Source organism: Chrysemys picta, chromosome 3 (genome assembly GCF_011386835.1).
Source record: "Chrysemys picta bellii isolate R12L10 chromosome 3, ASM1138683v2, whole genome shotgun sequence".
NCBI lineage: Eukaryota > Metazoa > Chordata > Testudines > Emydidae > Chrysemys > Chrysemys picta.
Window position 1 is genome coordinate 119095315 of NC_088793.1, and position 24247 is coordinate 119119561.

At 39.3% G+C, this 24247-nt stretch overlaps 1 protein-coding gene across 7 annotated transcripts in view; it reads left to right on the plus strand.

The window, feature by feature from the left end:
- LOC101943505 (palmitoyltransferase ZDHHC14) overlaps positions 1-24247 on the plus strand; it is a 324118-nt gene that overhangs the window by 152399 nt on the left and 147472 nt on the right. The window contains exon 9 of one of the 7 annotated variants that reach the window (XM_024112275.3): positions 6715-7961. The exons of 5 other annotated variants lie outside the window; for them this stretch is intronic. In XM_024112275.3, coding sequence (XP_023968043.1) covers positions 6715-7116 — 402 coding nt within the window. In that variant the 3' untranslated portion in view covers positions 7117-7961. Of the gene's footprint in view, positions 1-6714; positions 7962-24247 lie in introns of those variants that run through there. One more of the 7 variants, XM_024112277.3, reaches the window with a different exon arrangement.

Here is a 24247-nt window from a genome sequence, read left to right on the forward strand (position 1 = left end):
AAGTCAAGCCCTCTTACCCACTTTCCATTTTTTTCACCGGTCTGTCTCCCCTTCTTGTTGTTGGTCATGTTCCCAGAAGTGGATGTAAAATTCCAGGGGCAGTCCCACTAAACCATACAGAGAACAGTTATCACTTTTCTGTGCTGCGCTATACTGTGATGCTTCTATCTATGGAACACAATCTCATTGGCCTGTTTTTGCCATGATTCAGTGATCACTCATCTAATATTCTCTGTACTATCACTTCTGTGTCTCCCTCATTATTTCTTTCCAGGTTGAATTAAAATTGACTCTTTCAGAATATTTTCCACACTGGCTTGCATCTTTCCAGGCAGAATCTCATTTTAATTCCAGCTCCTGTCTTTTAATCTTTCTAGGCTGCTTTGTTTTATATCTTCATTTCTCACAGCATCTTCTAGTTCAGTATCATTTGTGAATTTAATGTGGTGTTTGCCCTCTTCAAGATCTCATCACTGAAGATTTTAAGATTAACTCTAACTCAAAGACCAATCTCAATGGCAACCCATTACATTCCTCCTTCCAATACAATACAGTACCTTTTATCACTATCCTTATTTATGATCCATCATCCTGCTTACAATCTGTGCCATTGTTTTTATATTTAAGGGCATTTGCAATAATTTTGCCATTGAAATTTTGTGTAGCTGTCTATTGAATGATTTACTTCAATCTTGATCATTACATCTGCATTCTCTTCGTTCACTGATTTTGCAGTTCTCTCAAAGCACTGAGACTGAGATTGTTTAGTATAATTTGTTCTTCACAAACTGGTGACTCCATTATTTTATAGACGTTTACAAAGTTTTTTCTCTCAATATTTCCATTATTTTACTAGGACCTGAAATTAGATTTACCAAATGGTAATTACCAGGATCACACTTTCCTTTTCTGAAGGTTGGTACCACATTTGATTTCCCGACCACAGCCCTCTGCCTGGTACATCCCTAGCACCCCATCCCTTTTCCAAAATTATTTTCAGTAGTTTGGTAAATTCGTGAGCTAAATCCTTAATACCCTAAGAAGCCTGTCATCTGGACCAACCGACTCATAGTTGTTCATATTTCCCAAGTATTTCCTCCCCTGCCTTTTATCAATTGCTATTTTTACAAGGTCTTCATTACTTCACAATTGTCCAAATACCTTCTCTCTTGTTTAAAGAGTTTTTTGTGGGTTTTTTTTTTTTGTTTGTTTGTTTGTTTTTAGAAGGACTCCAGTATCTCAGCCATTATGGAATCGTCTGTTACCCTCTTCTCATTTATTCCTACTTTCTATTTAGTTCTTTTTTCTCCTCATAGATCTGTGAAAGCTCTTATTCCCCTTACTCCTTGTGCCTACCATTAAATCAATCTGCATTTCTCTTGTATTTATCTTTTCTTTACAAGCCTGAATTGATTCTTTGTATTCTTATTTAATTTCTAATACAGGGTATTTTTACCCTCAGTTCTTTTGGCAATCCATTATAAAGCAACATTTAATACTTTTCATTCTGTGCATTCCCCACCCCCACGCCCGCCACCTCCCAGAGGAATTATAGTTTGTTGTTAAGAATGGTGTCTCTTAGGATTCTCCACCTTGTTACCAACTGGTAAATCTTAATATTTCCACCCTTTACATCATGCTTGGTCCATTTCTTAATTTCCTTAAAACTTCCTTTTTAAAAATCTAACATTTGTGCTATCGCATTGTAGGCATCTGTTCCTTAGTACCTTGGTAGTTTACAGTCACTGGTGCCAAGTTCCCTTATTATTCTCAGTCCTCCATTTCTTCCCTTTCTGCAAGATGTAGAGCCTCCAGTTGGAGTCATAAAGCTGCCCTCCACAAATCCTAGGAATTGTTTTCATACATATACATCTGTTTGTTACCCTCCAGATGTCTGGGTAAGGATATTCGTGAAAGGACTTATCTTATGTTTTTTAGCACTTCGAGGTTTGATCCATGAAATTTTAATTCTCATTCTCCATGTGATCTGTAGCATTGTACTTTCTCCTTTGCTTTTCATTCCTTCCATTATTATAATTATTATCAGTAGTAAATATTTCTATTATGATATCACCTAAAGGCCCCAGTTGGGATTGGTGCCCCATTGCACTAGGCACTGCACAAACACAATTCCTTCCATTTTTACCAAGTGTATCATCATCCTACCCTTCACTGTCAAAAGATAGCTTGCTGGCATTGTGTCCATTGATATACAGTTCCACCTTCCATCCCTCCATCTTTCACATATAGATTGTGCACATCTAAACTGACATGCCAGTTACATGTTTCATCTCACCAGGTTTCAGTTATGCCCGCTAGGTCATAACTCCATCATTCAGTTCAACCAATCCTCCTCTTAACCATTTATTAATGTTTGTGTTTTACTTGTAGCTCATTAGAGAACTCTGTTGTGCAGCCTTTTCTTAAATACTTCCAGAACTGTAACATTTTTAAAGACATTGCTGTTAGAGAATTTTAGCTATGAAGTTAATTTTGCATTTAAAACTAATAGACTTGCTGCTGGTGGTGTTAGAGTGTGAGAGCTATATTAATATGAACAAGAGCTCTAATAATTGTATGGGGTAAAATCAAATTTTCTTCAGAAAACCTGTGCATACAGGTCTTTGTATCAATTATTTGTGAAATAAAGTAAAGAATTAGCTTTTTCACATTGTCTAGTTTGCATTTGGTACGTGGCTGTTGGTGTGAAAATAAATATCAAAATGACAAATTTCGATATAGATCTATTTATATAATATACACAATCGAACTTGTATACTTACAAGCACTTGATCCAGTATTTTTCAGGCTCAGTCAGCTGCTCCAGTAAAAAGGGGGAAGCTGTGTATAGCTAACAAAATCAGATGATAGGATCTAGGGGAAGAAGGAGCCAAGGGGATTGACTCTAATCTTTTTGAACAATTGAGCTATAAATAGTTTGATACCCCATTGTTGGCTTTTTAGGGTTTTTTTAATCTAAAATTTTAATATTGAAAAATTCAGTGGAATATCTTTGAGGGCACTTCCTACTAACATTTTCCCCCTGTATTTTGTGTAACCTAGGAAACATATCATGTAATCAGGGGACACCTTCAGGTTATTTTTGTAGACAAATTCCTTTTAGATAGCTTGAGTATATCACAAACCGAAGAGTGCTATACTTGCATAAAAATGCCATAGATTTGAGAGATTCATTTCATGCATATGCCTCATGTAATATAAATCCCACTATAATCCATTCTCAAAACAAATTTAAAACCTACTACGTCCCAAGATTTGCCTGTTTAAGATTGTGGAAAGCTGTTTACTGTTATATTTTACATAAAAAGTTGCATATTTGATCACTGTTCATAAAATGCAGAATATTGGAAACCTAAACAGAAGCTGTGTAAGGAAATGGTGCACCTGAACAACAAAAAAGCACTAGAGATTATCAGTGATCTGTTCTGGCTGTTCTCTTTTCTTTAATTGATCCATGCAAGTAATTTGTTGCTATCACAAGTTGACAGTGTATAAATCTTTAATAATTATTGTACTGTATATATGAACTGGCATAACTACACATTTGGTAGGAAATCATCTTAACACAGAGTAAGAAGTGAGAAATATGTTGTTCTTTAGTAATCTTTTGTATATAGCACCAACAATGAGCAAGGTGACTTACAAACCATGTAAAAAGGCATAGTGCCTGCCATGAAAAGTTTGAAATCTAGGGTATTAGACAGTATGCAAAGTCAAGGAGGCAACAAAACGCAGTGTGAGTGAATAGTGAAGTATAGCATGTATCTTATTAGATTCATTTCCCACCCGCAATAATTGTCGTGATTGCTCCCCTGAAGGGAGGACTGTGGGAAGGAGTGTTTTTAAAAGAGGGATTTGAAATAGCAATTGATAAAAGGCCGGGGAGAAATTACTAGGGAAATATGAACAACTATGAGTCAGTTGGTCCAAATGACAGGCTTCTTAGGGTATTAAGGATTTAGCTCACGAATTTACCAAACTACTGAAAATAATTTTGGAAAAGGGATTGCGTGCTGGGGATGTACCAGGCAGAAAGTAGTGGTCAGGAAATCAGATGTGGTACCAACCTTCAGAAAAGGGGAGGTCTCATGGAAGTGGAGAAAAAAGAGAATACTCTTGTATACACATGAAAGTCTGATAGATGTACGGCTTCCTTTTTAATGGAGCTTTATCAAGCTACTTTCTCGGTATCTTTGAGATATTGGTTCAGTTACAATGAATTAGAATTCAATAAAAATGATTTAATACAGACCATTACATAAATCTAAGTAAATTGCCTTCATGCTATTTTAAATTGTGTACTTTTATGGTGCTGGAACACATTGGGCAACTATCTGCTTTTGAAGATAAATGCTGAAACATCACTAAGGCAATAAATCAGCTGCTAAAATTATTTATTATGAGTATGCTCTGGTGGTTATAGCCTTTGTTATGTAAGAGTATAGTCTTTGACTAGTACTTCTCAGAGAAGATGGAATTTGTTGTCTCTTTGGAAGGATTAGAATGCTGACCCCATTTTTGTAGGGCATTCCTAATAAGGTTGATGTAGGGGCTATAGCTTAGTTAATTACTTGGGATGGGGTGAAATAGCCACTTATTAATCAAGAATGGGTCTTCACAATAAACAGCCAGTCAAGGACTTGATCCTGCAAAGTGCTGAGCACTCTGCCCCTGCCCATCAAAGCACTGAAGCATGTGCTCGGTTTTAAGCTTTTGAAGTCATATGGGGACTACTTACATGTTTCAGTGCTTTGCTAGATCCAGGCCTGAGTGCTCACCACCAGGCCTTGAATAAGAGGATTGTATGAAAGAAAAGAATGTATTTGAAACTCAATGTATACATCATTCTGGAAGATCAAAATGCATAAGGAGTATACAAACTACATTGTGGGTAAAAGTTTCAAAAATGCCCAAGTCCCACTAAAAGGAAATGGGAGTTAGGCTCCTAAGCCATTTAGACTCTCTTATCATTTTTGCCCTATGTATTGGGATTATGTGGTCATTATGCACTATATTTTATTGTAGCTTCTGTGAAGCCATTTTGCTTGGTGAGAGATCTGAGTGGTGCACCAATGCCAATTGATGAAGGAAGTGGCAGGCAGTTGATTAAGGATATGTCTACACGACAGCCTATGTTGGCAAAACTTATGTAACTCAGGGGTGTGAGTAGGGTGCTGTGCTCCACCTTAATTTCCCCTGATTGGGGCAGTAGTAGGTTCACTTTAACAGCCTGGGAGCAGCAGGGGAAGACAGAGGAGAAGCCAATACACACTAATAAAATAGCATGTTCTCTTTAATAAGGCATAAGGGCAGGAGCAATTACAACAAGTGGTTCATAAGACCCTCACCTCCGGACCCTGGTTCAAAGCTCTCAGACATAATACCAAGTATGTGAGTCTGATTAGGCCGGTCTCCTGGAGACAAAGAAATCACCACCCACTACAGCATACATGGCTTCTACTCACCCCTCTCTCTCTCAGCTGCCTCTTCATGTTTAGATAGCCCAACCCTAGGGTGGGCACGGCCTCCTTGATTAATCCTAGTCTGTCCCTTAAAGGGCAGTTACCTCAACACTGATGCCTTGGTATAGATTTTTTGAAGAAGGGACGATATCTTTGCCAATCAATGGTTTGCCCATGAACGTGTTGCAATTTTTAGTTAGTTGGACATATTACGGTATTGTGGTTTACAACTCAGCCACCTTGGGGATTGACTGACTAATTTTTGCAAATACTGTCCTTGTAAATTATTTTAGGTCAAATTAATACCCAGTGTAATTCTACTGGCTTAAATGGAGTTATAGTTGAGTGAATTTGGTCCATTATGTTTAAAAAATCTTGGATGTTTGCCAGAAAACAAATGTTTAATCAGCTATGTTTTGGTCCTCCACACTGTCAAGATTAAACAAATGAATAAGCAGCATAAAAAACCCTGGAAGTGAACTTTTCTATCAAGTCCATGCAACCAAGCTGCAGATTGATAATTGTTTTGTACACATCTCCTGGCTGAAGAATATTAACAGCTTAAACAACCTGGGAAGCAAAATCTTGGGCAATGCGACTGTATTACTAGATGAATTTTTACAAAACTGGCTGCATTCAAAGGGATGTTTGCCCTGAAAAAGCTCTCCTATAGCACAGTTATTCTAAGGTTACACAAAGCCTGATAAAATAAATAGAAAGGAGATACACCTAGTGCTCTAAAACTCAAAAAGATATTTGCAATATGTTTTAAAAAATTTTCTAAATTTCTAGCCATTCTAGAGTAAAAGGAGCTGTGTTAAAGTTGTCCAGCTGCCTGCTGAAATGGTTTTTGGAGTCAGTGACATTTGAGTTGCCACTTTTGTCCAAATATGCAGCAAACCAAGCAAAATCTGATCATTAGACATTCCAAGATTTTCAAGTAAGAATAAATAATAACCAACTAAGTTAAAGTTGTTTAGAATGTACCTTTTTAGAGTCAATTGAAGTCCCTGACTCTCATGCACTGTAAAGTTTATCATAATCTACTCTGACTTTCATCCCAGAATGCAGCTGGTTTAGTTATGCATGCTCTTTTTTTGTCAGCAGTCTAACCATGGAATGATACTAATGACTCTTTTTTCTTCTCACATCCCATTTTTTTCATACCTCTTCTGTCCACATCCTCCCATTTCTGTTTTGTTTGCCCTAAATGGGTTTTGACCCCCTTCAGTGTGATCAAGATCAGTGCATTCAGAGCACTAAATTCGTTTTACAGGCTGCTGCTACACCACTACTACAGAGTGAACCCAGCATAACTAGTGAAGAGCTACCTTTACCAGGAAAGACCACTATCGGTGCTCCTTGTGCCACGCTAACCCTAGGGCAGCCGACACCACCGTCCTCCATGCCAAATCTCACATCAGAAACAGGTTTGACAGACATGATACCATTAAAAGAGGAACATGAAGGTCATCAGTTTCTCACTCCTGAGGAAGCTCCATCACCTCCTGGTATGCTGCCAGCAGGGAGCCCTATAACACACAGCCATACCATGCACGTCCTGAGCCTAGCCAGCCAAGATTCATTGCATGAAGACTCAGTGCGTGGTCTTGTGAAGCTTAGCTCAGTTTGACCAATTTTTATTGATAATATTATACCATATCATAGCGGTTGTACAAATGTATACCCAACAGGAAAGACTTTACAGTACCACTGTAAGACTCTAACATGCCTATATAATGAAAACTTTCCCATGTAATGGAGTTTACTAAATGGACAAATTATTTTTTTCAATGGAACTATGGCATTCTTTTGACTGGATTGTTAATGGTTCTGCTTAGATGGTGACTGCTTCTATTTTTTAAATAAAACCAGGAAAGGTCAGTAATCCTGCTAACTGAAGATCTGGGTCCAGCAACTTGTAGTTCTACCTGTAGGACGGCCTTTGTTACAGTATAAAAAAGAGAGGTTTTTGGATGTAAGTGTCATGTTATGCATTTTATGCTCTTGTAATACACACTTGTTAAGGCTTACCACACTTGTGGCCAGAATGATCTGCACTTACATGTTATGCTACTAATATTTGAAATAGAAAATAACCATTCCATTTGTTAATACAGAAAATGACTGCAGATATGGATTTGCATGCCACGCTAAGGTATGTGTTACAGTGGTGTTGGTATTAAAAGAGAGTGCTGCTTTTTTATTTGTGAGTTTCAAAGTGCTGTTTCATTTAAAGATGGTGCAATAGATTAACCAATGGACAACGTTAATTTTTTCAGTTTATTAAATTTTATTTTAAATTAATCAGTGGTGCCTAAAATATGGAGGCTACTGATTTTTATCATGCTACATATCATTTAACCTTCTATTTAATTGTTTAGAATAAGGTATTGTGTTGTGCTATGCCACAGATTCTTCCACTCCCTTGTGTGATAAGATTACCTGCAGACATCCAATAAAATGATATCCTGTTTCTTTGGATGCGTACAGTTATCCTTATACAGTTTACTGGAAAAGAAAAGTCCCATTTGCATGACTTAGTCAATCGGGGGTTATGTTTTTTTTTTACTTTGATACATTTGCATAATGCGCCCAGAGCCACAGGGAAAATCTGACCATGAATTGTTTTGCTTTAGTATTATGTATAGCTTTGTATAGACAGTCTGTTTTGATAACACAGTGTTTCTACAGCAAACCTGTGTATTAAGTACAGATACTTAATATCTGATTAGGACCTAAACACCTGGATGTTTGGCTTCAGAAGGAAGCTTCAATTTGTGATTAGGAAAAATAAGAGTTATGGTTTATGGAAAATATCTCCACTCAGGGACAATTGAAGAGGACCCTGCGCATAAGCTGAGAGAACTCAAATGTTGTAATTTACTGTATCTGACTTGTTTTTCAGATTCAGGATCCGCAATAATCCCTTCTCAGGATAAATTAAATGCAGAGGGTCTTTCCAGCAAACTTAAGATATTATTTCAACTGCAAATTGCTATTATATAAAATGTTTCCTTGATCGATCAATAAGCATGACATTTCTGCATCATTGAAACATGGTCATTCACGGACATCAAGTGAAAAAAATTGCCATATTTTTAAAAAAGAGCACAATAAGCCTCTTGGAATACAGCCATTTATGCTATTGAAATGTCAGATGACACGCTAACAAGAGCCCTAATACTTTGAGGTTTTGTAACCAATTTTATTTCTCTAAATGGTGATATCACTTTTCACCTAGTTGTAGGTATAGAAAATATAGAAGGAAAACTTTGATAACATCAACTGATTTCTTGGGTCCCATTTCACAGTTAGTTATAGATGCACTAGATGACCTTTTGAAGTCCCTTCCTGCCCTAAATTTCAATGAGACTATGCATGCTCCACCATTAACAGTGATGGTGAGTCATTAAAAAGTTTGCAAGCTTTCACATAAGGGGATATAGCTTCTCAGTTTCTTTTCCCATTCAGTCTCGCAAGGTTGCTCAAAAATTCTTATTCAGATGTTCTCTCTCTTTTTGGGTATGTCCTCTCCAAAGAAGAACTCCCTTTGTGCTGGATTCCAATCCACAACTAGACAGTCAGGTACTATGTCAGATGGGGCAAAAAAACTTAGCGAGATGGATATCCATGGATATCCCCCCTACCAGACTAACAGTAATAGCTCTGGTAGGGGGAAGGAGAGTGTATTACTTATGGCTGGGATTTTCAAAGGAGCCTAAGAGAATTAAGTCCTCAAAGCACATTGAATGTCAGAGTTATTTGAGGGCATCCAAATAATTATAATAATGCAACACAGTGTACTCTCACCTCTCAGAAACACCGAAGTTTGTATTCTTAACCTAGCTTATGACAAATGTTTATTACAAAACCACTGCACTGTTTGTATTCTTTTAGAGCTGAGAACAAAAAGGGATGTTTCATCTCAAGACTGTATTTTGGATGAACTGAGGTTTGGGATGAAGCATTCATAGCACCTTGTCACATTTTATTTGCTTTGGTTAGTGTTATCAGCCTTCCCTGACATAAGCACTAAAATTTTGCTAGTGAAAAAAGGAAAAATTATTTATCCTTTGCTCATAGTACTGAACAGTAAGTGAAATATTTCTGTTTTTGTTAGTAGAAGGGAAAGTTCTTTGAAATCAGTTGCCACTATGGGAAATTACTTTATAACCTTACAGAAACAATACTTGATTGAATAAGTGAATCTGTAGCTAAGTGGGTCTTAATATTTTATTAATTCTACAGATATCAGTGTACCGAGGATTGATTGTCCACTATGTGAAAGAACAAGTAAGATAAATATTTTACTGTGATATTACAACTTCACAGCTATTGAGCTAACTCTGAGGATCACCTTTATTTATAAATTCATCTGCTTGCAATTTCACAGGAATACCCAAGGCATCTCATGCTTACAGGAAACTCCATTTGGTGGCAACATTTGTATGTCCTTGCCACTAGCAAGTAGTACAGGCAGAATCACATCAACTGTATGGCTGTGATAAGGTTTATAGTGACATTCTTACGTAGGAGAAAAGGTTATTGTTCAGGGTTTTATGTTATTCCCCAACTGAAACACGCTGTTCACTCTTTGCATTTAAATGTTTAAAATGATAGAACATCACTTTTAGAACCTTTTGCTTTTTCAGTGCTGGAGAGGGAGATAGAAAGCCTGACAACAAAACTGAAGTACTGTGAATACCCATTTTAGAGCCATTTATTCATTCAGATGCCAGTGATATGCCTTTTTTTTTTTTTGCCCTTTGTTTATAATCTTTCAAGATTGTATTTAAAGATGATAAATAGATAGTGTATTTTTACCATTACCTTGTTTTTATTTACAGGTTTTCATATCACCTTAATTTAAATCTAATCTCCTTTCCTTCCCCACCCCAGAGTTTTTGTTATGGTGGCATCTCTGGTTGACACTATTGACTTGTGAGGACATCTGCTGGAAAATATCAGAACTGAATTAATTAATTGTTTCTATAATTATAGTTCTCGATTAACAGATTAAAATCAGTGACTCCATCATCAGAATGACTGAAATTCCTGCGTAGGGCATCTCTTCTGTTTTACTTTTTCCCAGCAGCAACTGCTTTCCAGCATATGAGCTCCCTCAGATGGAATTCACATACACATATGGCACCGTTCAGCAAAATAACTTAACCATCCCTTGTACTGCAGGATTCTTAGCTTTGATTGTATTTTGTTTGCATTGCAGAGCACAAGGACCAGAGATTCAAACTGATAATCCAGGGCCACATTGCTCTATTTGCTTCTCTTTGCATATTTTGCTTTCTCCTTTGTTGTTCTTTTCATTAAACAATTAGTACATTATATTGAATTAATCTTATAAAAAGTTTGAATGTTCCTCATACTGGTACCTTCTGATTTGTATAAATGCAGAATCTAAATTGGAAGTTGATGTTTACAGAAAAGTAAATGTATATTTTTACTAAAAGTACCTATAAATGTGTAGAAGTTCACTATGCTGGTTAATCTGGCAGCAATTTTTTCCCCTTTCATTGTTTTTTTTTAATAGTTTTTCCCCTCTAGGTGGGTATACAGTACAAGACTGTGTACGATGAAATGCAATGCTTCATAAATAAGATCTGTTTTTAAAAGGCTTCTTTTTCTTGTTTTCTCAAAGACCTCTCTATTTTTAAAGTAATTTTATATTATTAATGATTAAACAGTAATGTTGTTCTTATTGTAATAAATGTCAGAGATGATTGCATTTTGTAAATCAGTGAATCCTTTATCAACTTGCGCATTGTACATGTTACTGATAATACAAGCAAGATGTATTTCAAAATCCAAGTGATTACTATGTTAATTAAGCCATTAAAAATTGTGTAGAGAGACGATTAGATGCTTTGCAGCTGGTCTTAGTAGATGAATGGGTCAGGCAAATTGCAATTATTTTCAGATCTCATAAACCTCAGGAATTACATGCAGCATGATTTGTAAGGCAGATGACCAACTTGTGATGCTACGAAGATTTTTCCCTACATAAATCTTGGCAATTACAATAGATGCATTGTACAATATTTGAGGCTTTAAATGAACAATTGTCTTAATTGTTCTTGACACCACATTACTAACTGTAGAGGCAGCACAGTAGTAACCAGTAACAAGGAACTACTGAAAGCTGCACTTCTCATCTGTCAATATATTTAGGCTCTAAAATCAACACAACTTGAATGTTGCATGTAGGAAAGTGTGTTCCTCATTCTACTTCTAATTTTTAGTGTGGGAGGGAACTACTATCATGTTAGTAATGGCGGGGGAAGCAAACTCAACAAGATCTAGATCCTGAACAGAAATATGTTTATCCATAAGACCCACACTGAGTGTCAGTTTTTAACATCGGTTATCGAACAACTGATTTTAAAAAAAAAACATAAGTGGAAAGAGAGCACATTTCTGTCTTTCCTCCAACTTCAGATATAGTTGGGCCTTAAATATGAATGAACCTAAGTACATTTAGCTTCTACATATGCAGGTATAAACCATCTATAGTGGGAATGTTCCCGTTTTCAAGGTCCATCTGGATCAGCTTTACAAAAACTTGTGTTCTGTCTCAGCTTTTGGTTGCCCCTTTGGCTGCCCAAAGGAGAAATCCTCCAGCTAAGACTTTGCAGTTGACAGCAGGCTGGCTGAGTACATGTGCACCTCAAAGACTGCCACCAGAGCAGTCACATGTTGCCAGTGAACTCACCTGACAATATCTTGAGCCTGCACAAAACCAAATCAATATGGAATCTGATTAATTCTGACTCTATGTTGCAAGTGGAAAGTCTTCATCCGATTTAGTTGCATTTCTCCCACCTGTCCTGCGTCAGATAGGAACAGAAGCTTGCAGAAGGGCAAGAAGGAATGAAATGGAGCCTATTTCTGGGGTAAAGTAGGGAGGGAAAGCAAAGGACTAAGGGGATGCTTGAGAGAAGAGTGAATGTAGCAGAGAGAGAGTGAATGAATGGCAAAAAGAAGGAGATAGCAAGGGTAGGAAGAAGGGAGAAGAGAACAGTGAAATGAAGGCTGGAGACAGATGGAATGAACAGAGAAGAAAGTGAAGAAGAGAAAAAGGAGGCAAAGCCTAGAAAATAGAATACGAAACTTCAGGAGACAGTGAGTACAAAGGTATTCCAATACTAAAGTGAAACAATAATGTGGAGACAACTATAAATAGAGAAAAAAGAAGAGGAAGAAATAAGGTCACAGTTGGATCAGAGGACACATGAGAGGAGAGAGAAAGGAGGACCAAAATCCTCCCATTAGGACAACCCTGACCTGCATATTCATTTAAAGTCTGCTGAGCCTGCATATTCATTGAGAAATAAATGAGAATAAAGTTCAGTACGTAAAGGAGAACAGGTAAAATCCTGGTCCCATTGAAATCAATGGGAAGTTTGCCATTGACTTTAATACAGCCAGGATTTCATCCCATGATTTTAAGACAATAGCTATAGGTCTGATATTTTATATTTCATATCGTTAACGGCTGTTACATTGGCATAATGGGGTTCCATGTTTGCTTCTCAATTTTGTCTAGATGAGATTTGCTCACTTGGTAAGCAAGTGTTCTTTAATTACCATTCTTACAAACTTAACCTAGGACCTGAAATTCAAGCTTAGTTCCTCTGGCTTGTGCATAATCATGAGTAAAGAGTCTACAGATGGGATTTAATTAACTGTTCTATTGATGGTGCACAAACTAGAATAGAATATGGGTCACTCTCTGTTCACTTTGCTGTACAAACAGAAGTAAAATTCACCAACAAAGTACTTAGTTAACCCACAGGTAAGGTTGCTCAGTGGTAACTTTTGCCCTTCCAAAAGGTTGAGTTCAGCTACACTCAAGCCTCTCCTCTGAAAACCAGGAAATACAGTTAATGTACGTGCCAATGCAACCTTAACTCTGACCCTTTGAAGCTGGCAATAGCCACTGGGGGTTATCTGCATGTCCTCCAGTTGCGTTCACTGAGTTAGGTCTAGCTTCATGGAATGGAGGGTGCATTCGTTGGAGCAGCGTGGCAGAGCTTTCACTGTGATATGAAAAGATCTGAGGGAACCCTGCCCATGTGGAGTGGGGGAGTCTGAGACAATTATCTTGCTCTGACTTCCTACCTTCCCCTTGTGTGTGTGAGCAAAAGAAAGAAGTTCAGGTGTACCTTGAGAGATCCAGTATGCCTCATTTCAGTGCTAAGTTCTGCAGGTTTTGTCAAATAATGGTGCACAAGGGTCTTTCTGTAGGATTTGTCATCAGTGAGGAGGGATATGAGAGTGGTCTGTGGATTTAATGATAGGTAGGTGGAAAGTATTGTTAAATGCCATTCTCTGTGTAAAGTTGCAGGCGCTGTAAAGGGTGGTAAAATTTAGCAAATGTGGTGGTGTCTCTGGGCCAGGCTAAGGCCTTGGCTACATTGGCGCTGTACAGCGCTGCAACTTGCTGCGCTCAGGGATGTGAAAACGCCCTCCCCCCAACGCAGCGAGTGCAGCACTGTAAAGCGCGAGTGTAATCAGCGCCTGCAGCGCTGCACGCTCGCTCGCAGCGCTGCAAGCTATTCCCCTCGGAGAGGTGGAGTACTTACAGCGCTGCGAGAGAGCTCTTGCAGCGCTGGCGGTGCGACTACACTAGTGCAGCGCTGTGAATTCTCAAGTGTAGCCAAGGCCTAAGTGTTTGAGGATAGACCAGGTGTAGGTAGCTCCTGTTCATACACCTCACCTAACACAAGTTTTGCCTTAGCAAAGAGCTCATTTTAGATGGTGTCCTTCAGGGGTCCTATGCCTATTTCCTGAATGTACTGCACTGAAAAGGCAGAGTGCTAGTATGTGTGTTATAAATGTTTGGGGGCATCGCTGTATTTCGTTTTCAGAGATTTGAATGTAGCTGAACTTGATGTTCTGGAAGGACACAAGATACCCCTGTGCAATCTTGACTCTACATTGCATAGTTTTTGTGGGTTAATGTCCTGGTTTTTGAGTAGAAAGCGTAATGTTATTTGTAGAAGACAATGTTAACTGAGGCAGCTGTAGTTATCACCTGGGTTTGAAGTTGAGGGGCAACTGTGAGTAGGTAATTATAAAGAATGCTAAGTGATTCATAACTGGTCATCCCCCCTGCAGTGACGGTTATGGTTGTGCTTTGAAATTTTTGAAAGGCGGAGTTGCTGATCGGGCCAAGAGCGAAAAGGTAGTCATGGTCCATTTCAGAGTGTTGAACTGTGAGCTAAACCTCTCCTTTTGGTCCCATGAAGGCATTAGCACTTAGAAAGGGATTAGCAGTTTAAAAGTAGTTCCTTGCTCTCTGGCACACTCTGCTGCTGTATGCATATTACAGGCAGCAGCTTAATAGCAGGTCATGTGCATCCTTGCTGATGGGTGTACATCTCTCCCTACATCTGGGCCCTTCGCTCCCACAATGGCCACCATCTCCAGCAGGGCCTTTTCCCTAATGCTGGCCAGCCCCCTTAGATTCCAGTACACACATAGGAGGCCAGGGAGAGGGGCTCACACCCTTACCCCAGATCTCAACGTATATGTGGGGATGGGGAGAGAGGTTCAGACACCCCAGATCCTGGCATACAGACACATCTGGCACAGATCCTAACACGCATCTCTATATATCGGCCCTCCCTAATCCCTGCTCTATTTGCCGCAGCCCTAAGCCCCTCTCCTGGCATTCTTCCAGTCCCCATGCCCTGGCACTGCTGCAACACCTTTTACATTCCCCCTCACTGCTTCAATCCCCCCATATGCCCTAGTTTGGCACCAAAAACCTTATAAGAATCTAAAACTCTTGTGAGCACTTCCTGTTAAGGGGCTGAGTATCAGAAATCCGTTGACCACCTTCCTCTGATGACACTTGGTTCCATTGTTCAGGAAAGACGATTAAGTTATCTTAACTGCCTTTTGTCTTGCCTGTAGTTAATCAGTGCTGGCACTATGCTATAATAATCCCCCTGGTGAAAAAGTAGCAACATGCCTAGCAGTCATTCTCACCTATCTTCACAGAGCGTTTGTAATTTATTATCTTTCAGAAAATAGTTAGAGCCCCTTCAAAATTAGCAGTACAAATTAGAGATGTAAAATATTAAATGACTAAAGCAGTCAAGACCGGTAAGCAGTCTTATCGGTTAACCCATCCTAACCATTAACCCCCATCCCAGGGCAGCTGGCCAGCCCCAGTGCCGGGGCAGCTGACTCCAGCCCTGGCCCCAGTCCAACTGGCCAGAGAAGCCCCGGCCCCGGGCCGGCCAGCCTCAGGTCGGCTGACTGGCCAGAGTGACCCCGACCCCTCTCTCTTTAATCAGTTAATCAATTAAACGATATAATTTTAATTGTTTAAATAGCTAACTTTTTCAGTTATATTTACATCCCTAGTACAAATTAGCAGGGCACATATCCCAAAAGTACAAAACTGCCTTCATAGAGGAGATAGTACAGTATGCCTACAAATAATGCTCAGATTTCTGCCACGGGTAGAGTTCAAACTCACAGCATATGAATGTTGCTCAGGTTTAATGGTTGCAGCACATCTCTTTGAGCCCCACCCAGTTACTGTGACAATGGTCTGGCGCTGGAAACCCTAGTGCCTAGGCTTGCTACACATGCACATTTCAACCTCATTGGCTCTTGAGTTTTAGCACATAGCATTATAGAGAGCTAAACTCTTCCTTTAACACATTTTCAATTTTCCTTCCCCAAATGAGCAATGGTTACCATGAACTAGCTGAGATAAATGTTGAGTGACTGCGATCACATGGGGAACAATTAGAGTCATGATTTAAGCCCCCGTGGTGTGCAAAAAAGTTTTATTATAAGAACGTCTTGATTTTGTAAAATGCTGTTTTGGGGGGAGGTATATTTCAGGAACACCGAATGACCCCAAATTTGGATCACTAACACTATTCAGCACTCCTATGAGCCAGCAAATTTCAAGACAGTCTGAGTAAGCATGTGGATTTTAGAGCACTTGGAAGAGTTGGCATTTAAACAGACAGCACTGCTCAACTTTAACTATGGTGGAGCTGGCACACCTCTATAATGTAGTCAAAAATTATTTTTGTCACTAAAGCACATATAATTCAGAATACACATAGAGAACAGGCTTCCTCAATAAAAGGGGGATATTTTATATAGGCTATTTTCTGACCACAACCACGCTTAAAAATAATGTATGGGCGTATTGGAGGGGAAGTGAAAATTTTTCTTAGTTTTGAAATTAAATGGTGTTGACCTTTACAGAGGTGCTACTTTGCATTTGAATACAATGCTAATTACAAAATCAATTGTACAGTAGAAAGATTTTATTTCAACTTCTATGAATCTGCTTCATAGATGAGATTAGAAAATATGTATTGTTTTAACTGGATTGAATCTAATGATTTTAACTGCAATAGGGCATTTTACAATATTCATATTAGCTTTATTGGTGAGGGCCAGAACATCTTGACTTAAATCTTGGTCCCAGTGAAGTCAACAGGAGTTTTTTTCCATTGACTTCAGTTGGTCCAGGATTTCACTTCTTATATGCGGTTTCAATTAAAAATTCATCAACTTCTAGGGTGACCAGATAGCAGCTGTGAAAAAACAGGATGGGGGTGGGGGGTAATAGGCGCCTATATAAGAAAAAGTCCCAAAAAACAGGACTATCCCTTTAAAAACGGGACAGCTGGTCACCCTAGCAACTTCCATACTAGTGTTTATTTTTTGAGTGCTTGCTCATGTCCATTCCATGGGCAACACCTCAAAGAACAACAGTTACAAAAGGTAGGAAACCATTTGGGGGTTTTTTAGGGTACCATTGGGAGACTCTGATTCCAAGCCTCTGTGTAACAAGTTGCAGTATTGGGACCTAACTGAGGAATGACTTATTCAAACCTAGAAACTTGAGGCAATGAGTGTATTTCCTCTTCCAGTGTCCTAATTTTTTTCCATTTACTTCAATGGCAGCAGAAGGAGGCAGCAAGTGTATCCTAAGATTAGTTTTTTGCAAGTCTAGGACTGGTCAGTAATCAGAGTACAGATATAAAATGTCTTTTGGAGAAAAAAAATCTGTTCTCAGTGACTGTAGGGAAACTGAGTGATCAGCTGAATCTGTGTTAAGGAAAACAGGAAATATTAGTCACTGTTCTGGATTTCATCTTACCCAGTATGAGCATTGCCATATTCTTACAAAATAATACTTGGCTGTTTTGTAGCTACATGCAAAAAAAAATGCTGAGGCAATTAGCCTCTTGAAATGAATCTCCAAACAGGCCCTGTAAGTATTTTAATATATTTATAGCAAACAATAGTAAAGAACATATACTATAAAATGAAATAATCTTTCCTTTTTAAGATGACTCTTATAACTTGCAATGAATTTTAAAAATCTAAGTGCATGTACTATAACTTTGTATGAAACCAAAGCTTTGTGTTTGTCTTCAGGGCTCTAAAGAATTTTTGCGAAGATATTTTCCTGGCAGAAATTCCATGTGGGTCAGAGGACATGGACAAACCTTGACCAAACATAAGCAAATCTCATTAACCAAAGCATTTAAAAAAAAAAACATTCAGTATTTTTTATCAGGACAAGTTTTATATTGGCAAGTTGTACCATGCCTGAATAATATTGATCATGAAGAGATGTAGGTTATTTTTAATTGCACTACCATTTTGTTTGAGCTGTATTTACTGAGTAAGGTACAAGGAGACTTAAGGTGCATTTCTATGCTAAAAAGTAACTGTGAAAAAGACTTTGTGAGGTTCCCATGTTTATTGCATCTGAATGATATTCAGATCAAATTACAAGTAAAAAAAGTTTTCTAATAACAATCATCCTGCATCTTCCCCATGTGATCTGAATGTCTTTCTTGTGTTCTTTTTGGCTTGTGTATGTCGACATCAGTATCTCTGGCCTAAGGGGTGCTGTTGAGATATACATTCCCAGATTAAGAGCTTGTTTACATTTAAAATGCTACAGTGGTTCTGCTGCAGCTGTGTTGCTGTAATGCTTCAATGTAGTTAATCCAGCTCCCCAACTGGTGGTTGCTTAGTCAACAGAAGAATTCTTCTGTTGACCTAGCACTGTCTACTCAGGGATTTAGGTTGGTTTAACTATGCCACTCAGAAGTGTGAATTTTTCACACCCCGAGTGACATAGTTATGCTGACCTAATTTTCTAGTGTAGATCAGGCCTAAGATTCTGTAAGTGGAATTTAATCAGTAATTGTGTTAGCGATGCATGAGCCAAAACAGAATGCAGGTAGCTCTCTCTTAGCTGGGTTGGCTTTGTGTGGCTAAGAGGAGTAAAGAGTAATAAAATCTTATTTTTGTCACTAAAGTAAAATGACTGAATTCACACCGAGATCTGTCATATTCGAGGTTCTGTTTTGACATAGTCACTTTTCTGACTCCCGCCACATTTGTTTCCTGTATTTAAAGGTCAGTCACCTCCACTGCTACAATCACAGCAATTTTAGGTCAAAGCTAGAAGAAGAAGGAGTAAATCCAGGCCCCTTTTCCTCACTTTTGAGACTTTACACAACCATGTTCCCACCTATTTCTCTACTCTTGTCTCCTGCTCAAGCTGCATCACCTTTGCTTCACCTTCTTTCACTCTTGTCTCCAGCCCCCTAATACACAGCCTGACACAGCTGGACAAATCATTATGTGGTCCAGTCTATCATGTTTGCTTCTTCTCTTAGTCCTTCCTTAAAGTAAATCACTTCCAAGAGGTCTATAAACCCCCAGCACTTTTCTCCACCCTCTCTATCTTTACCTCCCACTCTCCTCCCTCATGAACAACAGAAAATCATAATTATTAAACTCAGTTTTTTTTTAAATTGTTCATCCAGCAAGATGCACAGTTACTTTGATTCATTTTCTCTGGTTTTGCATTACTTCTTATTCTCTTTACCTTTGTTTTTGTACTGTCTATTTAAATTGAAAACTCTTTGGGTTGGGAACTTGTTGTCTTATCAGTCTATAGAATGCCTTGTATTGTTAGATACAAACAATCATAATAATAATAGAGGCAATGCATGTTGACAGATATCGCAGAGGAATCTACAACTATATATGGTTGCTCCAAACCAATGAGGACTACCACATTTTAGTGTAAATCCCTGACCTATTGACTGCAGAGAATAGTAATGGTAATGACATTGCACTGACAACGTGACAGTGTTAATAGGTCCTGGGATGTCATTTCCAGACAGTGCGTGTTGTTTATACTATTTAATGTTAATCTAGATACAACTTTTTAAAAAACTCTCACCTCTATACAAGTTCTAGATGCCCTGACAATTCTCCTCCTTTGGTGAATAGTGACTAATGGAGACTTTAGGACGCTCTCCAGTCCAAATATAAACCGGCCTCTGAAAAATTACTGGGTCTGTGCCAATTGATTTGTATTGATACTGCCTATCTTTTACATTCTGCTAATGGGTGTAAAGGGAAGCCAACCCTGGAAGAAACCAGAGTAAGTGGGCATGCTGGTGAAGAAACAGTATCAGCCTCCCCCAATCCTGAAGAACCCCTTACCCCCTCCCCAAAGCCACAGGCCTTTGCGCTCTGTAGCTCTGTGGGACATGCTGGAGTTAGTGCCACAAGATGGACAGTATCTGCTGTGTCATTTCCTCTCCCCTTGCCTTCCAGGGTTTGCCCCGTGAAAGATGAGGCTGATGCTGTCAGCATTATCCTCCATGCTGCTGTCCTCCACACAGTGTACACCTTGGCAATATGGGAGTTCTGCAGCAGCTGGAAGTAGTGGGACTTTGCAGCAAAGATCCTCTGTGTTAATGTCCTGGTCCTCTATTGATGTCCTGATCTATGGAGATTTCTCACAGATTGGGGGGAAACCTGTTAATTAGTTGAGTGTCCTCATCTGGAATACTGTGTGCAGTTCTGGTCTCCCATGTTTAGGAAAGATTTTTTTTGTCTCCACGCACAACACAAACACTGTAACTATACTACACAATTACATAGATATGCAAATATAGTATATTTGTATATAAATAATAATAGTTTACAGTCCCAAAAGAGAAGAAAATCACTGCCCTGAATATCTGAGGTTATAGTTAGACTGTCCCTATTAAGTTTTCCTGTTCTACACAATCCTGTTAGAAGCAAAAACTTGCTAATATTACATTAAATCAGTGTTCACTTAACTAACCTGAAGCGACATTACACAAATGGAAGGTGTTCCCTCAGTTCATTGGTGAATTACAGTGTGTGATTAAGTGGGGCATGACTCTTTAAATTTGATACAGTCGCCTGATATCTAAAATGTCAGGAGAGTGAATTCCAGTGGCTTCCAAACTGTAGTCTATAGACCACCAGTGGTTCTTAGACCATATGCTGGTTATCGATAGACAGCTGGTTTCTTGCATGGTGGCTGACTCTTTTCCTTGTTTTCAATTGCCACACTGCTCTTAAATAAATAAATAAATGTTTTCCTGTTTCTCCTTTTCTAAGTAAGCAGTGGTGTTAATTGCCACAGCGATGTTATTCAATCCCCAATGGAAGGGGAGGCAGTCTCCAATACAATCTATCTTTTAGGATATGGCCTGCACTATGAAAAGGCTTGAATGCCCCTGAATTGCATAAACAGTTCCATAAAATGTGGTTTCATAACATTTCAGTATCTTTGAGTCTGATGCAAAGAGTGAAGTTGCTAAGTCAGATCATTTTAAAATTTAACTGAGTCCCATTCTCTGCTCTTTCAGCATCCCTGGGGACAGACAGATATTGTGTTCTTAGTCCCAGAAGACCTACTTGCAAAGTCTAAAATTGTATCGGCTCCACTGTACTCATATCTTTCAGAGTCCTGAGAGGTGCACAAGGAGCTCAAATATGCTGAGAATCTCTTCATAACTACCCCTCAATGGCAGTTGAGGAGTTCCCTGAGGCAAATTGCCATCAGCTATGAGGACTTGAAACTCACATTCTGAGGAGGATTTGAATGGAGTCCTTCCTGCTTGTACCAATGAGCTGAAGTGCCAGATTCTTGGCTGCAACCCAGGAGCACCCAGTACAACTCTAGAGGGAGGGTGTGCAAAGGTGCCTTTAAACCCTCTTTGCACTCCCCAAACCTGTGATGCCTGTATAATGTGCTCCTCTGTACATATAAGGGCTGTGAGCATTTAGGCTGTTCTAACCCACGCTACCTGCCAGTGTCTTCAAGAGTCTGATACAGCAACTCAGGATTGCCTGGGTGCAAGTAAGCCCTGGTCACAGAAAGGGGAGTGTGGTGTAGGAGACCCTACAGCATCATTATGCCACTGGAGAATTACTCTTCAGTGTGGAGATCCTCCAACAGCCAACTGCATTCGGCTTAGTTACAGATCAAAGCAATCAGCACAGCCCAGAATCTGGGCCAATCTTTTTCCATGCATTGGGCTGGAACACAAGACCAAAACACAGGAACATTTTACTTCAAGTCAAGCCAAAGGTCAAATAAATCTCAACATTAGCTTAAGGCAGCAATATTTTCAATTACATTCACTCTTGGCTGGCAGGAGTGAGTGTTGAAAGAGTCCCACAATTGTTCAGCAGTAATACTGAAGTTCCAAGATTTTCCTTACCAAATATGTAATGAGAAGGGAAGAAATGAGGCAACACTTTGTCCTTGAGGACTAGACCCAATCTTCTCCAGTATGGACTATGGAATCTCTCTTGAGAGTAATCTTCTAAGTCCCCATAACTATTACCGCTAGTGGGTTCTGAAGCACCGGCTCTGTAGAAATCAGCTTTATGAATAAAATGAATTTTGATCACATTCACCTATCAAAAGGTAAGAAAAACCTATGCTCTTTTCTAGATTAATCTAGGATGTCACTTCAGGAAGAATTAGCCTTTACCCTTCTACATCCTTCTCTGTCACTAGTACAAACCCAGAAGAGTTGCTGTTATGCAGAGAAACTTGAGTGAGGCTGGAAGTTTGCTTCCACTAGTAATCAACTAATGGCTTCAACTCTTTCATAGGGAACGAGGTTTAAAGATTTATTTCTTCTAATTTAATTCCCTCAGAGCCAGGAGGTGGCATTCATACTGGCCAAATAAATCATGCAGGCTCATTTAATCAGGTCTAGCTCCAGGCACACTGGAGATTGCATAGAGAGGTTTCTGGAGACAGTTTAATTTCTTTAGTTTCTGATTAAAGTAATCAGGAGACTTTTAATTAGTGTTTCATTTGAAATGTCTCAGTGCATTTCATAAAACATAAAATTGATGCAGACAGATTGAAAGTAGAGCTGCAGGAAACTTCTGCAAAAGCTAGACATATAAAATGTGCCTGCTTTTAGGTTTCATTACAAATGCAACCTAGGACTTGCCAGACTGGATCAGAATCTAATCCAGTATCCTGTCAGTGATAGGGTCCAGCACCAGATCATTCAGAGAAAGGTGCAAGAAACCCTGGAACAGGTAGTTATGGAATACCTGCCTCATGGAAAGTTTCCTCTGAACTCCAGTAGTTAGAGATTGGCATAAGCCTTGAAATGTGAAGATTTATATCCTTTCCAAATCTTGGGTTATGGGTGTGGTAGTCCCCGTCTTTCCCCTCCCCACCGTTCTAACTCTGCACATTGTTGTTTATCCCTATAAATGTCCAGTCTGATTTTGAATCCTGCAAGAACTCTTGGCTTCAATGATACCTTGTGGCAGTAAGTTCTACTGCCTAATTATACTTAGCATTAAAAAAATCCTTTTGTCAGTTTTAAATTTATTGTCCTTTAGTTTTCTCAAAAGGCTCCTTGTTTCTATATTGAGAGATTGGGTAAACAGATACAAAATGTATCCCAGGTTTCTATATGGTTTAATTTCACGTGTGTAAGTGGCCTCCAATCCATCAAGTAAAGATTGAGCACCTAAACTTCCTAAAAGTCAGGGGTGTTTGAGGGTGAGCATTTACTTGAGCCAACAGAGATTAGAAACTAAAGTGAGGTGTCTATCCTGTCATATGCACCTGTGGGGATGTCTGAAGTATAATGTTTTATCTGATAAGTTACAATCTTGATTTGGTGTAGCCACAGTACAGTGTTAGTTTTGATTGACTGGCTTGGCACAGTAAATAGTTTATTGCTTAGCACGGTCTGCTGCTATCAGTAATGTTAGATATTTCAGCAGTGGATCATCTGACCCTGCAGAATTGAACTACCTGGAGGCAAATTGGATGTGTCTGAGTCCATAATTAAAAAGATCAGTATCATAGGGTGACTGGCCTCTTTAAGCAGGAGGAAGATCCAATTCACCTGTGAGTAATTGCCTGCTCCCCAACGGGGCTTTAAGGAAGGCACCTGTACCTTATAAAGGGAGAGATAGCAGGTGGCAAAGCTGTAAGGAAGAGTGAGCTGGGGGGAGTCCAGAAGGCCTGGCCTAGACAAGAGACCTATTCAATCCTCTGACTGCAAAGGGGGAGACTACTGGCCTGGGAAAGGATGTGCCCAGGATGAGCTGTGGGGAGAGACTGAGCAGAGCCTGGGAGGAATGGAAACTGCCTAGTGAGGAAGCTTTGAGCCAAACAGACCTCAGGGAAGAGGGACCAGTCAGAGGTGGGGGTGGAAGAGACTGGGCATTGGTTTTTGACTTTACTTGGGGTTTATTTTATGTTGATAAACCCCTTTCATGGAAACTGGTTTGTTATTGGATGTGAGCCTCTGAATTATTCTTGAGCACCTGTTAAGGGGATGTTGAGGCAGGGGGCTCTACTGGTCAGGTAGGCCCCTTGACAATCAGCTAGAGTGTTTCTCAAATGCAGCCGCAGC